General features: G+C 40.6%; 1 protein-coding gene across 1 annotated transcript in view; it reads right to left on the bottom strand.

Moving 5' to 3' along the window:
- The window catches only part of pard3aa (par-3 family cell polarity regulator alpha, a), an 826,722-nt gene that overhangs the window by 325,146 nt on the left and 476,754 nt on the right, over positions 1-24,822 (bottom strand). Inside the window, exon 19 of the mRNA XM_055151054.1 lies at positions 19,615-19,825. Coding sequence (XP_055007029.1) covers positions 19,615-19,825 — 211 coding nt within the window. The remainder of the gene's footprint in view (positions 1-19,614; positions 19,826-24,822) is intronic.

Here is a 24,822-nt window from a genome sequence, read left to right as displayed (position 1 = left end):
ATGGGAACCTTTCCAGCTCCATTGACTCCAGCTCCAATTCACTTCTTATTGAGAAAGTTTCCATAACTGCTGCTGTCAGGCTCCTCATTTTGGTCTTAAAACAGGCGTCACCAAACTTTTTTCTCTCAGGGCCATATTATCGCTCGTGACTGTGTTGGGGGTTGGGGTCGGGTCAGTCGTATAACAGAATTGTATGACCCTGATGACATAGATTATATTCTTTGAAAACTGCCACACTTTCTTTACATATCACATAGCATAACATATTTATTTATGTATTGTTTTTATTTATTTTATTTTTTTAGTACTGCTTTTATGTATTGATTTAATTATTTTTCTTCATTGATTTTATTATTATTATTTTATTTATTTATTTATTCTATTAGTTTCCTTCTAGTTGAAACATCATTTCTTTTGTAAAATGTTTTGCATTGCTATGTGAAGCACTTTGGAAACTGTTATGTTTATAAAATGTGCAATTCAAATAAAGTTGGACTGGATTGGACTAAATAACAGACAAACTGCATGGTCCTTACACTGTACCAAAAAATATCGGTCATCCGCTGCTCTGTGAAACTTGGCGCACTCTGTCAACCTTTCAGTCATTTTGCTGTCCTTAACTGCACTACAGAACTTGTCAGGTGACGAAAATTCGGCAGCAAATGTAAATATGTCATAATAATTTTAATATAAATATAAACACTTCAGATAAATCATTTTTAACTGAAAAAAATCTACAAAATATAAGATGCAGATGTGTTATTATTTGCCAAAAATTAATTAAAAAAAATACTTCATGTCAACTTTTGAGGATTGCCTCATAGGGCCAGTTCAAGTGGTGGGGGCAGGGGGGCTCGGGGACCGGTCAAAAGGGCGTGGCGGACTGGAGTCAGCCTGCAGGACTTAGTTTGACGACCCCTGTCTTAAAATGTTCATATTAACCCACTCTACATGATCCTGGTGCTTTTATTTAGCTATTTTCATCGATTCCTACCCTAAATCTTCTATAACTGTTAGTGTCAATGCAGTGAACCTTAAAATTAAAGACTAAAAAATATGAACGTTTATATATTTGATGCTTAGGATAAAATCGTGTCAATGAAACTGTCAAATTATACTCAGTTACCAGTTGCAATATATGGTAAAATACAGGATAGTTTTGTTCTGCCTTGGAACCACATCTTAACAGAAAAGAGTGACTAACTTCCTCACAATTTCCCATCATTCCTTTACATTCTCGCATGCAATTCTGTCTTTAAAGTCCTTTGTGTATGCTCCAACCAACCATACTTTCTACTTGGCAATTCACCAGTGAGTAAACCACAGATCACGCAAACCATCCCAACCCATTGACATAAAGCAGCACTCAGGCACTTTCCGAAGACAACAGCGTGCGCATAATCGCTTACTTTATTTAGGAATGGTTGAAACGCTAGGCTAATGTATATGTCATGTTGAGTTTTACAGATTGGGGCGATACGGACCTGTACCACCGATGTCTGTTCACGCGTCATATTGTACGAAATGCCCGGAGAAAGAGCGCTCTAACTGCTTTATCTCATGGCATACGCGCTTCTTCCGTGGCATGTGATCCTTCGTTTTACATGCCAGTCCACGCTAACACGGCAACACGCCATGCCCCCCCGCCGCTCTTGCTCCCAGCGGGCTCCGTCGAGGCTTGAGCTTAATAAAGACGGAAGGGCAGAAAGCATCGCCGGCTTCCTGTCCGCACCATTCGGCCCCGAGTGGGACGGTAGCACGAGAGGAGAGAGGGTGGAGGGTGGTGGTCGGGCGAGTGAGTGAGGAGGGTGGTTTCCCTTCGGGTGCCGGGGTTGGCGCGTTAGAAAGCTCGCCACTTGGATGCCGGGGGGGGGGGGGGGGATGCTCCGGGGACGTACGCTTTTATCCGGGGTTGAGTGGGTTTGCGTGTGATGTGATTTTCGTCAGTAACGCAGAATGGATGGCAGTCATAAGAGCCTGTTGTAGATATTAAAGCTTTTGATCAACAGAAAATCGAATTATCATAAATCGGCAGTTACGTTTTATTTTGACAAATTTGGATCTATCTGTCGGGGTTTACAAAAGCGTACACATGAATGCTAAGTCTCTATTGCTTATTGGACTGGAAATGAATTAAATATATCTGACTAAATTGATAAACAGCTGAAATAAAGGCAAATGAAACCACCGAAAGTTCAATGATTTGATCGTGTGACAGTATATCTGATTTATTACATTATTTTAGAGATTTTCAAACTTGTTTTGCGTCGCCAAGAACGATGGTATGCGGTGTCGAGATAGCTTTTTCAACTAATCACATGCCTAGAATCTTTTCATTTGTTTTTACTGGGAGGCCACACTGATACTATAACTCATTTGGCAAGCAATTACTGAATCAAATGTTTTCTAATGTTTCAAAATTATTAGCTAAAAAGCCAAAGCTGGTCCAAATCTGTCCGACAACAATGTGCCAGCCAACAACGAAACTCTTGAATGTCACTGCAAGTTTGATTATACTTGTTTTTTAAATATAAATGATATTTTTACACCAATCAAGATGCAATTTGTGAAGAAAAGTTGAAAGATATTTGGAAAAGTACACAATGTAGAGAGTTTTATTTAAGAGAGATCCATACTTTATGTTATTAGGTTCTTTTTTCAGACCATGAGTTTTTGTTTTCATACTTAGTTTCGATTGCTCACTCAGGCAATTACTCGTCCACCCAAAACATAAAATAGAACCAGAGCATAAATGTAAGGCCATAGATGAAATACTCTGCATGTCCTGCAATAAAACATACATCGGGGAACCGGGGAACAGTACACAAAAAAAGGAACATAGGACTGAAGGAGAAACACGAGCAGCAAAACACAAAGCAGAACAGGAACAACTCAAATCCGTCATTTCTGACTGGGACGGAGCAAACACCACTGGGACAGAGAAAAACAAACATCGTCACTGGATTAAAGAGGCAATCGAAATACGGAAACGTGCCCACGGGACTATAAACCGGGATGAGGGGCTTTTTTACTAGGAGGACAGCACCAAAACCTGTATAAATCAGCTGACCAGACATGTCACAGCAACATCACGTGACCACTCTGAGGAAGACTGCTAGAGAGCTGTCGAAACTGTCAGGGATGAAAACAAACTCATGATCTGAGAAAAGAACCTAATGACATAAATTATTGGAAGATCAAATGAACTTCATCAGACTAGAGTTTCATACTGATGACACACAATTCTATCAAAAGGTCAATAGGCCTACTTAGAATACAAGGTCAAGTTCTTTTTATCAGGCCTGTTTTCTTCTTCAAAATGTTGTAGTTATAGATTGTATATATACAAATGGACATAGCTAAGTGAACATGGGCTCACTTCCAGCTCCATCGACTCTGGCTCCTTTTCATTTTGTATTGAGAAACTGTCGCCCCTCTCTCTGTAACTGTGCCTCATTTTGGCCTTAAAATGTTTGTTATAATCTGTTCTACATGATCCAGATGTTTTTATGTCACTATTTTGTCCCTAAGTCAACATTAATAGCAGACAAATCAGGCACAATATGGAACTCGGCTCCAAATTCGCTCCTAACTGTTCACCTCGTGAGCTTTTACATTCATCTGACTGGAGTTGAACTCTATGGGTGACGTCACACTCCCTTAAGTCGACTTCTTTATACAGTCTATGCTTCGAAATGTTGTTTTATATGGTTGAATAATAATTACTTTGTGGTGTATCTGAAACATGAAACCTTGCTATTACTCAAAGTGCTCGTATCTTCTCTGTTCATATTACAGTATTCATAAGATTTCATTCAGACAAAAGCACGGTACACTTCTTTTTGCGCATTTGGGGCATCGATGTCAACGCGCTGCACGCACATCCCGCGGTGGCACGGATCAGGCGCGCGGATCAGGCGGGGAGGGAGCGGCGGCGTATGGCGTGCTCTCCCCGCGGCCGGCTGCAGCAGCAGCGTGCCGTGACTGGAGCTGCGAAAAGCTTCCACGCTTCTATCTCCTCCATTCATCCTGCCTCAACGCAGTCCCCCTGTAACCCACATCACTCCAGTGCACACACGCTCACTCCCTCACACTGCTCGGGAGAGGGTTTAACTAACCCCATATTTTGGTCACAGTAGTATTTTTTTTTTCTTTTCTGAGAATGGATTGCGATATCTATCATAAGATCTGATCAAATGAGAACCAATTTGATCATTTTTAGACATTATTTCTACGTAATTGAAAATATTTGCAAAGATGGGCATATTAGTATTATCATCCGTTTTATTTGCCCATTTTTGACAATAACTACATTTTTTTGATTAATTTTTTTCATAAATTCATTGCTTTGAAAAAAAGAGAAAAAGAAAAAATAAAAAAAAAAAAAAAAAATCACACAATATTATAACGCAATTTCCTGAGGTGGCAGAAAATATGATGTTGATATAATCAGAAAATAATAAAATATAAAATGCACTGGTCAAAGCAACAGTAGCTCAGTTAGTAGAGTGCTCGTCCACTGATCTGAAGGTTGGCAGTTTGATTCCCGTTGTCGACATAAATGCCTTTGGTTGAGCGGTCAGATCCACTGACCCACAGGTTGGCAGTGTGATTCCAGCTCCCACAGATGAATACTATAGTGTTGTGTCCTTGGGCAAGACACTTAAGCCACCTCAGCCCAGTGTCTGTGTGCTCTGGTGTGTGAATCTGTGTGTGAATGGGTGAGTGTTTCCTTGTCGTAAAGAGCTTTGAGTGTCTTGAAGGTGGAAAAGCGCTGTATAAAAATGTGACCATTGACCATTTTATTATTCAAAGTAGAATGTGAATTGTGCTGTATTTGAAATACATCAGATAATAGGCTACCAAAGTATAAAAATGAGGCTATGACCATATTGGTGTAAACAATAAACAATATGACTATTCAAATTTAAGCTTGGGTGACCAGATTTTCAAAATTTAAATCTAGGACAGACCGGAGTTGAGATGTTTGGTATAAATAAAATTGTAAAAAGAGAGTGCAACATTGTGCATTCTCACATCAGTCATAATCTGAGGGATTTCTGATGGTGCATTTTTTATGCTTTATGGTCATTACAGGGCTCCTACTTTTTTCACCGACAAAATTTCTTTTCCATGACTTTTTCATGACCTAAAGTGAATTTTCCATGACTTTACAGCACATACGTGTGTAGAATTGATCAGACATTTGGGGCTAAATATGAAATGTTAACTCTTTCCACTCACCTTATGGTTTGGTTTTATAGTTTTTGAACATTTAAATCCTGTCAGTGCATTTATTGTTGTCTCTTTTAAACAAAAGGTGCAGACATTCAGAAATAATCAGAATAGCCTCATGAGAACTTAACAGAACACTGTAGTTGCATAAAAGAGATACTAGAGATACCAGAATTCCATGACTTTTACAAGTCTGGAAAATGACATTTTCAATTTCCATGACTTTTCCAGGATTTCCATGACCGTAGGACATGACATGACTAATGACAGGGTCATTAGTAAACACAGTTTTCTGTATTTTGGCAAAACAAATGACTTTATGAAATGATGATTAAATGAATTTATGCTCCTCTCTACTGTTGGCAGGGATCAGATTAGTCAAACATTGTGACAGTCAGTGTTTTAGTCCAGGTTTAGAGCTGATGCAGTCCTGGTTTAGTCTCAGTTTAGTCCTGTTTTAGATCAAATTTGTCAAAAGTAGGGACACCTGGGACATTTCTTGTAGAAAACCCTTGGCAAATCACTGGTTTTGGATAAATCTGCTGGGACAGGGGACACAGGGCTCAAAACTGGGACTGTTCTGGGTGACTAGGGACGTCTGCTCACCCTAATTTAAACCCAACCAAAAAAATCATCTTTAAAAGATCTAATAAATCATTAAATATAAATTATAGACAAGACACAAATCATCTCAGTTAAAGGCTGTTTAGCATAGCCCTTCCTGTCGTCCGCTCTTATCAGACGCTAACGGCGTGATGGAGGAGGTCAGTCGCATTAACAACAGCGCGTTAGCCACGCTGACGGCCCTGACATCTCATCACTGTCTGCTAGCATGCTAACCGCGCCCTGGGCAGTGAGCGCTACATCTGAGCTAACCTGATAGGATCTGAAAGTAATGATCGCGTTAGCCAATGGAGGGGACATAAATAATAACCTCCCAGAATGCTCCGGGGCTAACGGAGCCGCGCTAACAATAACCATACTCACAGTGTAGACGCGGAGACGAGAAAAACAGCTACGTCAAGTGTCCCGCGGCGGGAGTCTGTGCTTCTGTGCACACGGTCACCCACTCATGATGATTGTGAGGTGTTTGTTAATGGTCGTGTAGAGCTGTCCAAGAACTCTGCATGATGTAATACTCTACTATATAAGACTGTTTAAAGGTTCTATATTACAAAACTTGACTCCTCTGTTCTGTTTCATTCACACACGTTTGTGTAATCCTTTATTATTATTAGTCTGTCTGCATCTTCCAAAGCTCAAAATGCTCTGTTCCACCTTGTGATGTCATTGAAACTGGCCCATGTTACACTATTTTCAGATGTTATAATGCTGTTTACTCATCAAAACCATATCTGGAGATTTATTTCATTCATACACGATATTTTCTCAAACAGAAAACACTCAATACAGGAAGTGCTCCACTGTGTTTTAAAATCGTTAGCCTAATAGTATAGGTGTCTATTTGAACATTTTCAGGAACAAGAAAAAAAACACAAGCAAACACATTGGTATTTTTTATTGATATTGTATAGAGATGACTAAGGCAAATTTTAGACTCTAACAAGCGTTCTGATAGGCCGAGGACATAAGTAATAAGGCAGCGTGAAGCAGCAGTGGTAGGAAAGTAAAGTTAGACAGATATCACAATTTGGCCAAAAAAATTAAAAATTACTTGGACAATTCTGCTTAGGCTAATGAAATTGCAAACACCTTCACTAGAATCATTTGGATAATTTCAGCTCTGGAATTGCCAATCTCTGCTGAACAAAAGATAAACGGAAGCTGGGTAATTTGGATAACTTGAAAACCACTGCTTCATGACATCACAAGGTGGAACTCAACATTTTGAGCTTTGGGGGTGAAGTCAGTCTAATACTCAAGGATTACTCACAAACATGGGTGAATGGGTGAACAAAACACAACTTCCAGGTATTTTTTGAGGAGGTAACAGCATTCTAACGCGGCTATAAGCTCACAAGAATCAAGATTGCATAATATATAGGGTCTTTAAGAATTTTTACTTTGAGTTGATATCTTTATTTGAACTGCTTGAACTGATCTTGATATAGAAAAAATATGTATCTCTTGATGATAAATAAATCATCCATTTGCGAAGCCCAGTGAGTTTTTGGAATACAGACAAAGGTTTATTCTAGTTACAGCACATATGGACAGGACCTAGGTCTGCCCTGACCACAGAACATCAGCCTCTCTCCACCAGCAGCATTTCCACTGAGCATCCTCCCAGAACATGTCCACTGAGCATCCCCGCTGAGGATCTCCTCCCTGAGCATCTCCACTGAGCATCCCCACTGAGGATCTCCTCCGTGAGTCTCTCCCCCCAGAGCACCTCCACTGAGAAGACCAGAAGACATGCATTTCAAAGTGAGAAGGTGATGACTCCTACTGAGACGAGGCCAGATGTGCTTGATCTGATCTGATCCATATTTAAGTGCATTTGTCACTTCTTCACAAGATCAGCGAGCAAAAGGGAACAGAAGAGTTTACACTGAAGGGTCTTTCTAACACTGACTTTAACTACAAAAACAAAAGAGTTTTAGTTATAAGACCACATGTGTTTCGAAAAGATAAACTAATCACTATTTTAATTTAATCAATCATATTCAATAGTTTCCTGTAGGGGTCTGGTCTAAGGTAGAAACCACATTCATTTACACGAAGACACATTAAGAGAAATCATTCCACAATATAAATTTCACAATCTACAACAAAATACATTAGAAATACAGTTTTGAAAATTGAGAAAAAAATATAACTATGTATTTTCTGCATGAGAGACAGCCCAAGTCTTTGTTAAATTGAAACCACAAGTTTACTGAACGTCTCCAAATCGCTGAACTACCATTTTTGTCCACTACTTTAACTAAAAAAAAAAGTATACAGATAAAATAATGACTATAGAAAGAAATATACAAAAAAAAGAAAAGAAAGAAAGAAAGAAACCGGGTTAAAATTAGAAAAGTATGCATAAAATGTGATTTATTTTGCTATATGTAAATATTTGTAAAGTTTTGTGATCAGTGTACATAAGCAACCACATCATTTTTGAAACTATGCAATGATAAGGGGTGGGTTAATATAAGTATTTCTTCTTCCCACACCTTTTCAAGAAACGTGCTTTTCTGTTGTTTACAATGTACCGTATTTTTCAGACTATAAGGCGCACTTAAAATCCTTCAATTTGCTCAAAAATTGACAGTGCGCCTTATTGTCTGGTGCACCTTATGCATTAATTCTGGTTGTGTTTACTGACCTCGAACCGATTTTATGTGGTACACAGTGCTCAAAAATCTGTCATAATGTTTTAGTACGACGTTAGTAAGCGAAGCTACAATGGTTGATGGATTGTCGGAGCATTACGGCTACTGTAGTGGAGTTTAATCAGAGTTTAGTCCAACAGAAGCTGACCGCATCTGTTTTTTCAGAGCTTATAGTTTATGCAAATGAGCCATGTGGTTTTAAGTTTTGTTTCTGTAAAATGTAAACAAATGTGCTCAAAGCTGCATTAAACACATTATTACTCAATGTATATTTGAATCGTCCTCGTAGGAAATAAAAAAAAAAAACAAATTTAAATGATTCACCCACATTCACATTCATAATCCACATTCACCAAGACATGGAGGCAACACCGGGCGAATTACACCACGATCTGCCGATGGATCGTGGACGCCTGGACTAAGGATCAGTCTCAAGTGTCGTCCGTTTGTTTCGCTTAATGCGCCTAATAATCTAGTGCATCTTATGTTTCAAAATAGATGAGAGTATTCAACATTATTGATATTGCGCCTTAAAGTCCGAAAAATATGCTATGTATATATGATTATTGTTTCTCTCTTAACACAAATTCGAAATAAAAATAAATGAACCAATCAATACCAACCTGAAAGTACCTGGGTCTAGATTACCACGGCCTTTACAAACCTCGCATTCCCGCTATCTCTCTTCCTCTTTCGTCATCTCTCTCTCTTCATCTCTTCTTTCACTCGCTCTGACATTAATGCACTCTCTGCTAGCCTGTCTATTAAACCACCGTGCACTATGCATTCTTCAGGTCTCCCTAAGTCCTGCATGCAAATGAGCCCCGCGACGCCAGCTCCAACCACATATGCAAACTCCTTGAAATCTCCTTACCGCTAAAGTGTAAGCCATCCAAGTAGCAAAAAAGCCATAGCACGTACATCTATTTTATGGTAATGGAACCGGCATTGACAGGCATTACACGGAATTAGCTTCTCGACGTCGTTCGGTGTCGCGGATTGATCTGGCGTTTTTGAATTCCTTTCGCGATTCTCCGGCATCTAGGATCAGAGAAATATTTGTCATGCGAGGAACACTGTCGACATTTTGAAATCGCCGTCAGAAGCTACTACAGAGGATCACACAACAATGGTTTGACGTTTACATCACTTCTCCGTCTCCCCCGTACGAGTTTTTGACCGCTAGGCATTTCGTTTCGCTGCGGAGTTTTGTCGAGGTTGTTGTTGACGACTTTGCAGCTACTTGCTCATTCTCGCCTTGTGGAAATGTCTAGAAGCTTCCGGCTGGATCGAGGGGGGAAAGGAAGGAACAGAGGGATAACGTGGGTGTGATAGGCCTGTCAAAGTTTAAAAAGAGGAACGCGAGGTGAAGAGGGACTTTTGTGAACTTGCAAATGCGATGGTGAAACTTTTGCAGCCGATTGCATTGAAATCAACTCGAGAAACTGAATTTTGCCTTTTGTGAATTGTAATGTTTAGCGAGCTCATGTCTATTATTACTGATTTATACTCTTCAAATATAGCTAAGAGTTCAACCCCCAGCGAAAGAGTTGCTCGTCCAAGTCCCAGTGTATACAGTCACAAAAAAAAAAAACATTCGATCTACTAACGTTGCTTGTTTTGTAGTTGTGAAAGGAAAAGGATCTTCAGTATGAAAATATATTATGAACATGTGTATTTTATCAATGAATAATTCCCACACAAACGCATATGGAGGCAAGACGGTTAAGTGTCTTGCCCAAGGGCTAGGGATGTAACAATAACCGAAATACCGTGATATCGTATCGTCAAAAGTGTCACAATAATATCGTGGACTGTCACAATATATCGAATTACAAGTTCCGTTGCTTAAATACATGGTTTTATAGTAGCAACAGCTTATAAACATCGGGAACTACATATCCCATGATTCATTTCAGCGCAGACAATATGAAGAAATGTGTTTTCTACTTGAATTCTTGGGATTATTGTGGAAATAATTCACACCAAAATCTTGTCAAGGTATTTTAAAAGCAAAAAAGTGTCCTATCTACAATTATATCAGCCTTTCCAAAATATCGTAATAAATATCGTACCGTGAGATGCATATCGTGATAATGTCGTACGGAGAGATTTTGATATTGTTACATCTCTACTAGGGGCACAGCAATAGTTTGCACTTTGAAAACCCAGTTTGCAGTAGGAAACAGAAGTAGTAGCAGTAATAAATAGGAGCGGTGACCTATCCCCTCAACCTTTTGGTCAGTGTGCAAATGCTTTACCAACTAAGTTACTGCCATTCAATTGCAACAGCTATTGGGAATGGATTTCTAATATGTGTGAATGAGGCCTTGAGCTATCTACATACATTCAAAGTTCAAAGTTCAAAGTTAGCATTATTGTCAATTTCTTCACACATCCTAGACATACAAAGAAGTCAAAATTAGATTTCTCTCTATCCTATGTGTAGACAAGACAGGACAAACATTTACATGCACAAACACACCAAATAACATCATCTCTAACCACTACAGTGACCATAGATTAATGCATTATACTAAAAACACTAGTGTACAGTACAGAGCAGTTGAAGTCAGATCAAGTATTAACAGCAGGAATAAAAGGCACTTTCTTATGTGGGTCTAGTGCAAACGGTAAATAGTGCAAAAGGCATATAGCGTAAGGCACAAGACTTTTTTGGGGGAGGTCAAGGGGGGTCTGAGTCCAAGTGTTCCTTGGGGAGTTCTGTTCCTGGGGAGGCGCAGATGCCGAGCTTCCTGGCAGCCTGGTGGGTAGAGAGGGGGCACCTACAACACTTCATAAATGGTACTAAAGTGAGACTAAAACCTAAATATGGACGAGATCAGGACTAAACCAGAAATAGAATAGTACTAAATCAGGACTAAGTCGGGATCTAACTACAACCAATGTACTGGAATTTAGATGATGCATTCATTTAAAAAAATATATTACCTGGTTCTAACATTAAAGAGCCCATATTGTAATATATATATATATTTTAATCTATGCTATAATGATTTCTCATCACAAACATATCTGGAGTTGTGTTTTGTTTCATTCACACAAGTTTAACACACAAACCCTGCAAATTTAGCTATTTTTTCAAACTAAAAACACACTTTACCATGTGATGTCATCTGGTAATACAGAAAGCACGCCGCTGTGTTTTTAAACTCCATACACCTTCACTTGAATCATTTGGGTAATTTTAGGCCTGGAACTGCCATTTTCTACTGTTAGCTTGAAAACTACTGCTTCATGACATCACAATGTAGAACAGAGCATTTTGAGCTTTGGAGATGTAAACAGACTCATAATAAACGGTTACTCAAACATGTGTGAATGAAACAAAACACAATTCCAGTTATATTTTTGATGAGGTAGCACCATTCTAACATGTCTAAAAGCCAATTTTGCATAATACAGGACCTTTAAGTTCATTTTGCACATCATACCCCTTTAACACTATATGACGTACTCAAGCTGGAGTGACAGATTTTGCATCAGTCCTCCTCTCCGCATTCAGACGGCACGTGACCTGGCTCTCCGCACACACACGCGCACCCAGTGTCAGCCCGTGCCAGCGCGTAAGTGGCAGTGGCACTCAAAGATAATGAAGAACGATGATGAGGCCAAGGAGGGCAGAAAGAGTCCCAACCCTCCCCCGCCGATCCTGCCATCCCCCCTCCGCCCCCTCCGCCCCGGGGCCGAGCACTCTGCCAGGGCCCCCGATGGAGAGTCACACCGCGTCAGACCTCCGGATTAAACCTCCACGATCTTTAGCTTGATGGATGGTTGTTTGTGTTGGTGCACTAATCAAGCATAAGATTGTAAAGCAGAGACAGGTGAAGTTAGTGGCGGATTCTGCTCTTCGGCACGGACGGGAGTCGAAGCTGAAAATGAGGTAGGATTAAGGGTGAAAGGTCGATAATGTTGTTGTACTCTTGGGCAAAATGACTCATCTTGACTGTGATTGCAGGAAGCTAGTGGGAGCTTTGGCACAAAATGGTAAGAAGAGCAATGAACTGTTCAAGCCAATATATCAGTATTTAATTCCGTATTTACTTACTTACTTTACTAAAATTCGTTGTTAAAATGGAAAGATAAATACAGATAAATTGATCAATAGATAAATAGATTTTTAATAACTGGGTCAAAGAATCTCAAAACTCCATCTCTCATAGTATAGAACAGACTCTAGACCTGGTTTAGTCCTAGGTCAGGCCTGGTTTGGTTTTAGTATTCTAGTGGGTTAGGTTTGGTTCAAATCTGGTTTAGTCCTTGGTCAGGCCTGGTTTGGTTTTAGTTAGCTCGTGGGTTAGGCTTGTAGGCTTGGTTTAAATCTGGTTTAGTATTGTGTTAGATCTTTTTTAGTCCTGGTTTAGTGCAGTTCTTTTGAGATCTTTCCAGTCTGCAATGGGAAAAGTCAAGCTGCTTTCAATGGGGTTTGGTCGTGGGTAGAGGCGGCGCTTCCATTAAGCAAAAGTACGCAGCTGCCGAGGGCCCCCAAACCTGGAGAAGCCCCCAACCATTTGCCCTCAGTGCCACTAATGGCCAAGACCTCAGAGCAATTTGATTTTCTCTCAATATGACATTAAATGAGAGTGGTTAACTTTTAAACAATAATCATAAGAAAAATAATAATCATCATATGAAAAGGAAGTAAACAAAAGTGTAATCATAGTAGCAAAAAAATAAAACTACTTTCAGTTCTGGTCATTTGGTAGTCTTCATAACTAATAAGACAAGTTTCCAATCCACCACAATTCAAATAATTAGAGATGTGCATGTCTCAAGAACAATGGTGAAAAACAGACAATAAATATATTAACAAAACAATATAGTGCGGGTCCCAAACTCAAGTTCACCTAGGGTCGCCGAATTGTTAAGTCCACCACTGGTCCTGGGTTAGATCTGGTTTAGTCCTGGTATAGTGGAGTTCTTGTTAAATATTCCTGGTCTGTGGTATTAAAAGTTATTTAGACCTGGTTTAGTCTTGGTTCAGTGCAGGTCTTGTTGTATAGTTTGAGTGTCAGAACTGTGGATTAAACCTCCACCATCTTTCTCTCGATGGCTGGTTGTTTGTGTCGGTGCACTCAGCAAGGATGAGATTGTAAAGCAGAGACAGGTGAAGTTGGTGGTGGATTCTGCTCTTCGGCGCGGACGAGAGTTGAAGCAGAAACTGAGCTAGTATAAAGGTTGAAAGTTCAATCCTGGCTTTTGTAGACAAGAAACTTGACAGCGATAGGAGGATGCGAATGACCGCCACATCCCTGGGTATAAATGCAGTTACAGATGTAGTGTCTAACCAGAGTGAGAAAGTTGTTAATGAGTTGTTCAGATGGAAGAGTAGATACAGAAACATTTTAGTTGACGTTTCCATTGCCTGCTTAAGATGACTGAAAGAAAGAATCTCGAAATGGCAGTTCTTTTGGGATTTTCATTCAGTTATAGTATCAGATGGCCTCTAGACATTGTCAAGCCCTACGTTAAATGGTCACAGTTTTATATAGCATTATTCAACCTACAAGGGACTCAAAACTCTTTACACATTGCAACCAAAAACATGCACCACAGGTAAAATCCTCCAGCTAATAAGCTCTATTCAAGCTTACGTCAAAAACCAGGAAGACGTTTGGAAAGATACGATGACAACCTCCCAGGCCCAGTTTTCTTCAGCTTCATCTCCATGTCATTGTAGTGTTCCGTTATGTTCGGCTAATCAACAGTTACAACCACACCTCAGTTTTCATCATTTCCCCACTGACGCACAACTCCGAGTGCACTGGGTACATGTGATTAGAAGAGACGACGGCGCCAAATTCAAGTCGATTCCAAACAGCACATACGTCTGTTCACATTTGATCACATTTACTTCAGTGGGTTTGAGTCGGTTGGTGAGCCCAGTGTTGGGAACTACACCAGAAGTTGTAATCGTATCTTTCCGAACGTCTTCCTGGTTTGTGACGTACGCGTGAATAGAGCCTATCTAGTCCTGACCAGGCCTAGCAACAAGATCATGGAGATGGGTCCCCGTGTGCCTCATGTGCTGCCCACTGCTCCTGAAAGGATGGGTGAAATGCAGAGGACAATTTCACTACAGGGATAATGAAAGTACTATGAAAAAAAACAAAATAAAATAAAATCTTGTGTTCACATTCATATACGCAGACACGTAACCTGACCCAACAATAGCATTGAGCTGTGGGAGCAGGAATCACACCGCCAATTTGTGAGTCACTGGATTTGCCAGGTCAACCAAAGATATTTATGTCGAGAGTGCGTTTCGAACTGCCAACCTTCAAATCAGTGGACAATCGCTCTATCAACTCAGCTACTGTCGCCCAAACTACACCTCGATAGATCTGGTTTAGTTCTTGTTCAGCCGTAGATTCAACCCAACAAATGTAGGACCATAAAGCGGACCAGCTGAGTGAGAAGCCTAGCAAGACTGGCACCACCTAGTGTCTCCGCTCGGTTTCATTTCTCTCCAGTGACTAGGTCAGGAATCAAAATACACTAGACGGTTTGCAAAAACCCCGGAAGTGCGAGTTCAGGCACCAGCCTATCAGCGAAGAGTGATACATTCTGTGTTGACAACAACTCCCGAGATCGAGTATTTAAAGACAGAACAAAGAGAATGTTTGGTGAATTTCAAGAGGAAAGACGTTATTACCTTTCTTCCTATATGATTTGGGAAAAGCTTAATATACCAGTTAGTCCCATTTGCGGCGAATTACTATGTCACGACCAAATAGCAGCGATTGGTTAAATGAAAAAAGTACCCAAGTACCACTGAGCGAATTCTAACGCTGCGAGGTCAAACGGTTTCTACGAAGTGAAAGCGACTGAATCAGGCTACGAGAAGCCTGTTGTATTTTAAAATCAACACAATGATCTATTTGCTTTTCTGAGGTCATCGTATGTCAACAACGTCTGTTAAACCGTCTCTTGGGGGGTGATTCCGTTGCTCAAATAAAAGCAGTCCAAGCCCCCTGTAGTTCATATTTGCTTAGCTAATGTCAGTCCTCAAGCAATAGTTTCATATCAAACCTTCAACTACAATGACTTCCATATGTCTGCGCATTTGTGGTCACGTCGTCATAATATTGTGGCTGCTTTGGACATGTTAGGATAGGTACGATTTCAATAGTACACGCAGAAGTAGAATACCACACCTTGTAATGATAAGCTGAGTGCATTCCATAACCTCCCTGACATAGTCTTTATTGTTCATTAGCGCGTGATAATTCCATTAAGCTAACCCACGTGAAAAGTGCTTGCAGCGTGATAAGGCTCCCGCTAATTTATGCCATATGCAAATGAGCAGAGTAGAAATAATTATCGTGACTCCCACTCATTTGTCGTACGCATCGCCCGAGGATGTTTAGTTTTAATACAACTCTCTTTGTGTGTTAGTGGAAGGGGCAGGAACAGCTTTGTAGAGTCAACTGTTTGGTATGTTGGATTTTCAAAAGGCGACTGAGTAAAGTTGTGTCCTTGAGCAAGACAATTATGTGTTTATGTGATTGGGGAGATATATAATAATCATTTTGCTGCATTATGAAACTTTTCTGGAGAAGGTCTCTGCCGACAGACCATTAAACTTCAATCGATCTCCATGGAGACAAGCAGGTGATGGCAGCAGGCTACGCTACAGGTCAGATCTGTGGAGAGGTGACCCTGCTCACAATAAGAATGCATGTTTTTTTCTTTTATTTTCATGTTTTTAAATGATAAAAACCTGTAACTGACAAAAAGCAAGATAGATAATTTAATGCCAGACTATGGAACACCCCAGGCATTGCAACAACATCTCCATGGAAACAAGCAAATGACAGACCCTCAGTTAAAAAGTGACATAGGGCACCTCTAAAGGTCCTATATTACACAAAACCGTCTCTTGTGAAGTTTAAAGCTACGTTTATATGATGACGGTCTGAACAGAAGATGCAAAAGTGGCGTTGCGTCTTCACTTTTTATTCCGTGTTTAGATGAGCGTTTATGGGAGGAAACTTACGTGCATACGGTGATGCAAAAGTGTGTGGAATTCGATTGGGTATGCATGCCAGGTTTCTGTGTACTGTATGTATGTGACGTAAACGTGTAGGTGACATGAGCACATCTGAGCAGAGTTTTGCGTCTTGGGCAGTGTAGAGGGAAACACTACAGCGGAGCATATTCAACTTTTCCACTCTGGAGGGTGGTTTCAGATTTTTGCGTTTTTAAGCCCCAAAAACACTGTCACCGTCTAAACGAAAGGCACTTCTGATCAAATATTTTGTTGTTTTTACCCGCAAGCTTTCTCGTATAAACAGGCCCTAAACTACGTTATAAAGTTCCCTCCTCAAAAAACACCTGGAGTTGTGTTTCATTTCACTCTTTCCCACTCTTTCTCACTGACAAAATTTCAAAACTTTTCCACGACTTTTTCATAACCTAAAGTGAATTTTCCATGACTCTACGGCACCTACATGTGTAGAACTAATCAGACTTTTAGAGTTAAATACGAAATGTTAACCCTTTCCACTCCCCTTATGGTTTGGGATTATAGTTTTTTAACCTTCAAAATCCTGTCAGTGCATTTATTGTCGTCTCTTAAAAAAAAAAAAAAAAGGCGCAGACGTTCAGAAATAATGATAATAGCCTAATGAGGACTTAACAGAACGCTGAAGTTGTGAGAAAAAGATACTAAAATTCCATGACTTTTCCAAAATTTTCATTGAATTTCCAAAATTCCATGACTGTAATCTGTCTACATCTCCAAAACTCAAAATGCTCTTGTGGTGATCCATCTTGTGATGTCATGAACTGGTCATTTTCAAGTTAAGAGCTACATTTTACTTTAAGTTCAGTAGAGATTGGCAATTCTAGACTCCAAATTAGGCGTCTGGTGAAGGGGTATAGAGTTTAAAAACACAGTGAAGCACTTGTATTACATGACATCACAAGGTGGAACAAAGTGCTTTCCATTTGAGAGAATAAAACACTCTAAATATTCAGCATTTGTGTGTTAATTGTGTGAACCAAACAGAACACAACTCCAGGTCTGTTTGTGATGAGGAAACAACATTGAGAACAGATCAGAAAATAGCGTAATATGGCCCTTTAAGATCAGATACACTAGTGCGTGAACAACATCTCAATCCGCCGGGTTAAAGCAACAACAGCATAACTACAACTGACTAGCTGTAAACACCCATCTGTTCTGTCTTCCTGGTTGTGTTCACGCCCCAAACCAAATGTCTCCTGCCCTGGACTCTATCTAGTTAACCAACGCTGAGCACTGCCGTATCACTCCCGCTGCGAAATAATGAATAAAACATGCTGGCCTTATTTAAAGCAATCTGTCTGAGAAGTGCCAGAGGGGCTGGAGGTCAAATCCTGCCTCCCCATCCCCGTCAGCCCCTCTCCCCCCACGCTAAGGTTCAAGGAGAGGGGTCCCTGATTAGCAAGCGCGCGCTCTAAACCCGTTCATTAGCTAAAGCGCCGGCGTCTGGCTCTCCGGGCTAACGGCGCTGTTGTCGGGTGCATACCTGAGCGCGTCTCCCAGGCCCTTAAGCACGACTTTGCTACTTTTGTCCTTGTTCTTGTCTCGTAGTTGTGCAGTTGGAGAGCAGAAGCAAGAGAAAAGGTGAAAAAAAATCATGGTTTTTGTGGTATTTTTTTGGTTAACCTGGTACGCTAGGATGACTTTTTATTTTATTATTTTTCAAGTTTTATCTGTGTTATGAAATTTTTGCTTGTTGCTTGTCAGTAAATGTTAAAAGTTGCACAGTGTAACTTTTCTAGTAGGGGCGTCTCTATGGAGATGTTATCGGATTTCATGGAATGTTTTACAATACGACATTATGGCACACACATATCTCCATAGACACAAGCAGGTGACGCCTCCAAGTCAAGTTACATGCCAGATCTGCAGAGAGGCGATCCCACTCAAAGTAAGAATCCATGATTGTTAAGGTAAGCAATAAAGACACCTGTAAATTCGTAAATGTAAGACAGATACATCTAATGCCTTACAGTGGAGCATTCCTGGTAATGCAATAAGATAACCACAGAGATATTCAGATGGCGCAACCCTCTAGAAAAGTTACACAGTGCAACTTTAAAGACCTGTCCATGATTTTTACTGTCTTAGGGTGTTTTCACACTGACAGCACCAAATATTCCATTTGAACCAAACAAAGACCTTTTAGTTTGGTTTGTTTTCGTTGGTGTGAAAGCATCAATTGCACTTGGATCTGCACTAAATCAAGTGGACCGAGACCTCAAAAAAAATAGGTGGTCTTGGTCCGCTTCACTCCACAGCAAATACCAAACTCTGGTGCGGTTGGTCCCTCTGGTGTGAACGCAAACTCAGGTCCAAACCACAGACAGTAGGTCCAAACCAACTATTCAAAATACATCATGGAAGGGCAGGCTCGGATTCCTGAATTGAGTAATCGGGGGGGATAGGGACCGGGCCACACCGTCCGTACCCCGTGGAGGGGGCTCCGTAGGAAGACCACTGGGCAAGATGGTGCATCTGGCGTGCGGGAGAGCCTCAGCATCCCCAAGCCATGTGCAGTCATACCCGCTGTGTGCAGGAGCCTTGGATATACGTCAATCGGACTAATTTTGGTTGGTCTGCAGGTCTGAAAGCGGACCACACTGGAGTCTATATGCTACAGAATAACATTTTTATTGCCTGGGGCAGACAAAATAATCAAATTAGCGGTGTGAAAGCGCTCTTAAGAACATCAAAAACAGAACTAGTTCATTTCAAACATTTGCTGTGGTCCAAATGTTATTCTCTCACTCACCTTATGCATTCAGAATATCCTAACTAATCACTTTGACAAGTTTACTAGTGCCTTTTACAACTCTCAGAAACCAGAGCGGAGTTTAACCATGACTCTAAAGCTAACAACAACTAGCTTGCTGACCATGCACTTCCTGATTCTCGGGCAATAAAACACTTTACAGTTAGATGCAGACTGATTTGGGTACAGGGCCTTTAACAGTTATTCAAGACAGAAAAAGTGAAAGACCAATTCTAAGCGATCCAGAGCATTGCCAGATATCACGTAATATGGACGAAGATTCCACCTACCTGAACATCTCTCCTAGGCCCTTGAGGACTCCCTTCTTGGGTTTGCCCTTGTCCTTGGCCTCCTCGGGCTTCTTCTTCTTCACTTCGGTCTTGATGGGGCTGATCCTCTCTCGTTCTCTGCTTCGGTCTTCTCTGGAGGCGCTGCTCAGATCTCCACTGGTCGAGATGGACTCCAGGCCCGAACGGTAGCTGCCCTCCGTGTCCTCGTCCACTGCAATAGAGAAAGAGAAAAGATGAGAATAATTGAGCTCAAACAAAGATTTAAGGATGGTTGAATAAAATATTGAAAAGACGTAGCCCCTGATTGTGTGACGGTTATCACGGGTGCCATTTTGGATGTTGGGCTGGGAAAGACAAATGTGGTCAATGTTAGTTCCAGGTAACACTGCACGACAAAGCAATAACATCTCCACTGACACAAGCTGATAATTAAACTTAAATAATTAAATAAACATTAGCCTACATAGTTTATCTTTTAGGAACAGACCTTATGCAGTATTTGTATTGCTGCTACCCTGTTTAAATGTACTTCTAGAGCAGTGGTGCCCAATACGTCGATCGCGATGTACCAGTCGACCGCCAAGGTAGCGTGGGTAGATCGCAGTGTCGTTGTACTCGTCTCGGACACGATCACGTTTGGGAGTGTGCGGGGCGTCTCATTGCAGCCCGTGCACTCATTTGGAACCCGTGGCTAATGTGCAGCACATCACAAACGCAAACTCTCCCTGCGTGTAGCTTTTCCGCAACAGCGTGTGCCCTCGTGTACCAGCGTGTATCACAGGGCAGGTAAAACTTTTTAAAACATCCTACCTGTCCATCTACCTCACGTTAGCGCGCCGCTCATCGCCTTTTCACGGTCTCGCTCCTCCCCGTGTACAGCGCACAGGCTGCTTCCACAATGCGCACTGATTAGAAGAACAAGACAAAATGCGAAGCAAAAACTAATCTAAATGTATGTTACAGTGCTGGCACCGAGGATGTCTACAGCACAGAACAGACCCACCCCGACATGTGGCTGAAGTTTGCCTAATAAAAGTGCACAAATGCATCTGTGTTTGTCACGATGTGCATTTGGTTTGGTAAATGTGCAGAGGCTAAAATCCCACTGCAAAACCAATAAGAGAATGAAACTCCAGTTAGGAACTTGAAAAAACAGGTTTAAAAATCCTATCCACTTTCTTCACTTTTTTCACAATTTTCTGTTAAGTGCCAGTGGAAGTTCTCTTAAAGAAGGGGTTCTTAAACTGTGGGTGAGGGTCCAAAAAAGAGGCGCAGAGTGTTTAAGTGCAGTACAGTTTGCTTGGCTTTGTAGTACGTCGATCATTTTGACTTGGTCATTTTATAAGTAGCTCACATGCTGAAAAAGTGTGGGCACCCTGTTCTAGAGTAAAAAGTAAGAAGCCAAGACTTGAACTCAAAACTTAAGGTAGAATGCCACCATGAATAAGATAAAAATAACCTCTCAAAACACGAAAAGTACTTTTTACTTTTCAGTCCTGTCAATAAATGTTGTAGAGCACAGTGTCCAGCTTTCAAATGTAGTGACGTAAAAGTAAAAAGTATCCATTGTAAAGTGTATTAAGGAAAATACAAATACCTAAAAAACTATATACTATACTAGTTTATATTTATATTTTTGTTTGCTAGAAGTCAGGACTTGAACTCAAAACCAAAACAAGCACCAGATACCACAAAATTGTACTTAGGTATAGTACTTTTACTGTTGCACTTCATTACTCTCCTCCTCTGATCATTCTTCTCTCAAATTACCCATTTTGATCGTTGCACGCTGGCTTTGAAAGGCACACAAAACCAGCTCCTTTTTTGCTAAGTGGAAGCACATTCTTGGTGAAATCTCGCAGGAGCCTCTGTAAATATATGCGGTGCTAATGAGCAGTAGAATGGCGCGTGTTTTGTTCAAAGACGCTGTAGTACCTGGTGGGACGCGAGCTCTTTAAACCGTGCGTCTGATGTGAGGGGAGAAGGAGAACGGGAGCGGCGCTGTGTACGTGATAAAACAGAAGTTGCCGTGGCGATGGTTTCTTGAAGTCGTGCGTGTGATCAGCGGGGAGTCAAGTGGAAGTTTGTTCAGAGTTGTACTTGTTGTAAAATAAAGCACGACGCAAATAGTTCAGACGCATACTAATCGCGTCGGCGGAGAGGAGAGCTGAGGTTATGGCTAAGCAGTAATGTGAGGTAACAAAGTGGCTGAACTTAGAGTTAAAGTAAAAGCATGGAACTTTGTAGAGTTGGTATGTCACTTGCCGGATACGATGGAAATTGAAAGTTAAACCCATACTCTGGAACCTTCTCCATGGAGGTAAAACCTGGGGAATATGATTAGCCCGGCTGGAGCAATTTCATTTCTCTCCAGCGACTAGGTGAAGAATCGGAGTACACTAGATGGTTTGCAAGAACCCCGGCCAATCAGCGAAGAGCTGTGAAGCCATGACGTCAAACTCAAGCGCCTGTCTGGGTCCCTTTTGTTGTACAACACAAGAGTAAACAAAGCGTCAAGATGGATGTAGACGAAGACATACATTTTGTGTGTGCAACGATTCCCGAGATCGAGGATTTAAAGCCGCTGGTGAATTTTTATCAAGGGGAAAGACGTTATTGTCCTTCTTCCTACAGCATTTGGGAAAAGCTTAATATACCAGTTAGCCCCGTTAGCGGCGCATTACATATGTCACAACCAAATAGCAGCGATTGGTGAAACAAAAAAAGTACCTGCCTGCCGCCGAGTGAACGAATCCTAATGCTGTGAGGTCAGACGGTTTCCACGAAGTGATACCGGCTGATGAATCAGGCTAGAATATTATAGCCAGAGGAATAACATTTCCACGGAAACAAGTAGGTAGAGAGTCAGGTTTGTGGAGATGCAAGCCCACTCAAATAAGGATAAGTTATGTGGTGGGGCTTTAAAGAGGTGGCAATTGCATGGTTCCATGGAAAAACAAAGTAAAAGCTACACTCTAGAACCTTCTCCATGAAGATAAACCCCAACCCCCAACCCTAAAATGTTTTATGCCAAACTGTGGAATATTATAGCCCAAGGAACAACATGTCAGTGGAAACAAACAGAAAGAAATAAAACATTTTGAAACTATGTCATGAATAGGGGTGGGTTCATATAAGTTTTTCTTCTTCCCACTCCTTTTTCGAGGAATGTGCTTTTCTGTTGTTTACAATGTATATGTAGCATACATGATTATTGTTTGTCTCTTGGCACAAACTCGAAATAAAAACGAATCAATCAATCGATGAATCAATCAGAGTCAGGTTTGTGGAGATGCAAGCCCACTCACAATAAGGACAAGTTACATCAAGAACTTCCAAGATATAGATCTACAGATATTATGCAAAATTTACTTTCTTTTTGAGCTTTTGAACATATTAGAATATTGTTCCCTGGTGTTGTATTTCACACTAGTTTCAGTAATCCTCTGTAAGAAGTCTTTTGCCTCACAAAAAACATGCAGTATTCGACATTTCTGAGGATTGTGATATCACAGATAGAAGCCCTGCACAGTTTTTAATGACCAGAGTCTTTGTTCAGAGTGTTTTAACCATTCATTGCTGCTGCTTGCCTAAATTAACGTGTTTTGACATGTTCCCCATTACCTAGTTTAATTGTTTTCCACATGGTAATTCCTTCTGTTCCAAATCACGAAATGCAAAAGGTACACAACACTCAACATGTACTTGAATACTTTTACTTAAAAGGCACATATTACACTATTTTCTGATCTATGTTATAATGTTTTCCATCAAAAGCATACATTCACACAAATCCTGCATATTTAAGCTGAGTTCTTGTCACTCTGTTCCACCTTGTGATGTCACGTGGTAATACAGGAAGCGCTCCACTGTGTTTTTAATACAACCCAAGCCCCAGGGTTTCACAATGGCCTCCCATTCAAATCTATGGGCCGAGCTCAATGGTGCATGACTCCAGATTTGCCTTTAGCTTGGCAAGGTACTTCCGGTGGCTGTGGTGCACGTTTCTCCCGCGGGCACACACGAATGCACACGAACGCAAACACGGAGCACGGTCTCATGTGTCATGTGATCGCTTTGACCAATCGGAGCGAGACTAGCTAGAGCGGAGCCGAAGCTAACGATTACAAAGCATTTTTTAAGACAACTGAAAGATTTTGACCTGAGAAAAAGTGTATAATCTAAAAATAGGTAAAAATCGCCACAAAATCTGACATTTTTGAAAGTTGTAGGTGCCTTGTCAGCCGAACACGAGTAGTTTGTGATTACATTGCGCTCTATGAGAGAAATCTTGTCTTGGCCCATGGGATTTTTTTTTCTGTAGTATCAGTGAGTGACCACTACATCAACTGGAGGCAGCTACAAGCAGCAACACCCTGTATCCACTTATTTTAATAGATCCATGACACAACCATACAACTTCACTAGAATCTTCTGGATCATTTAAACACTGGAATGACCAAATAATGACTAAAAGTTCACAAGACTCAATTTTGCGTAGTACCTTTAAGTAGACTTTTGTACATGTTGCTTTTACTTTTACTTGAGTATTGTCTTTGTTCCTGTATCTGTACTTTTACTTCAACACTGCCTGCGTCTTTCAGCAGTAGAAATGATATCCTTTAGAAATGCGGCGCTTTAATTTGCGTCTGAACTCATTTGAGCTTCGATTGAAAACCAGCTCCTCGGTGATGGAGGGTTGATTAAACTCCAGAAGTTTCCATCGCGACTAATCAAAAGTGATGTGTGAAATGTAATTAATCTGTCAGTAATCATACATTTAAATCATGGAGAAAAAGGCCTCCCGGGACGGTAATTACAAGTGTGTATTTTTCAGTTGGAATGGCTCTGCTGAAGGTGGTACATGGTCTTCACATTATAATTGAGCACGGGTTAGTCAAGGTTAATTTTTGGTAATTTGTTTTTTTCACGATTTTGATTAACTTAGAGTCAAGTTGTGGTGAAAGTGTAGTTAAATTATTAGAAACTGTTTATCTTTTTGTGAGATCATATAAAGTATACTACACCACTTCATGGACTTTTTACAATAAGTACAAAGTAAAAGTGTCAAAATTTGGGAAAACTGAGAAAATGGCCCGGTTTTCTTTAACCTTGATGATGTCACTGTATTCTTTCATTTTTCTTTTCATAAATTGCCTATTACTGCGTGTATTCTAATCTAATTTAATACAAAAATAAAAAGATGTT

Source organism: Boleophthalmus pectinirostris, unplaced genomic scaffold (assembly GCF_026225935.1).
Source record: "Boleophthalmus pectinirostris isolate CB_2022bp ecotype Guang Dong unplaced genomic scaffold, ASM2622593v1 HiC_scaffold_15, whole genome shotgun sequence".
In the NCBI taxonomy this organism is placed as follows: domain Eukaryota; kingdom Metazoa; phylum Chordata; class Actinopteri; order Gobiiformes; family Gobiidae; genus Boleophthalmus; species Boleophthalmus pectinirostris.
Note: the sequence above shows the minus strand (reverse complement) of the source record. Positions and strands in the feature narration are given on the sequence as shown.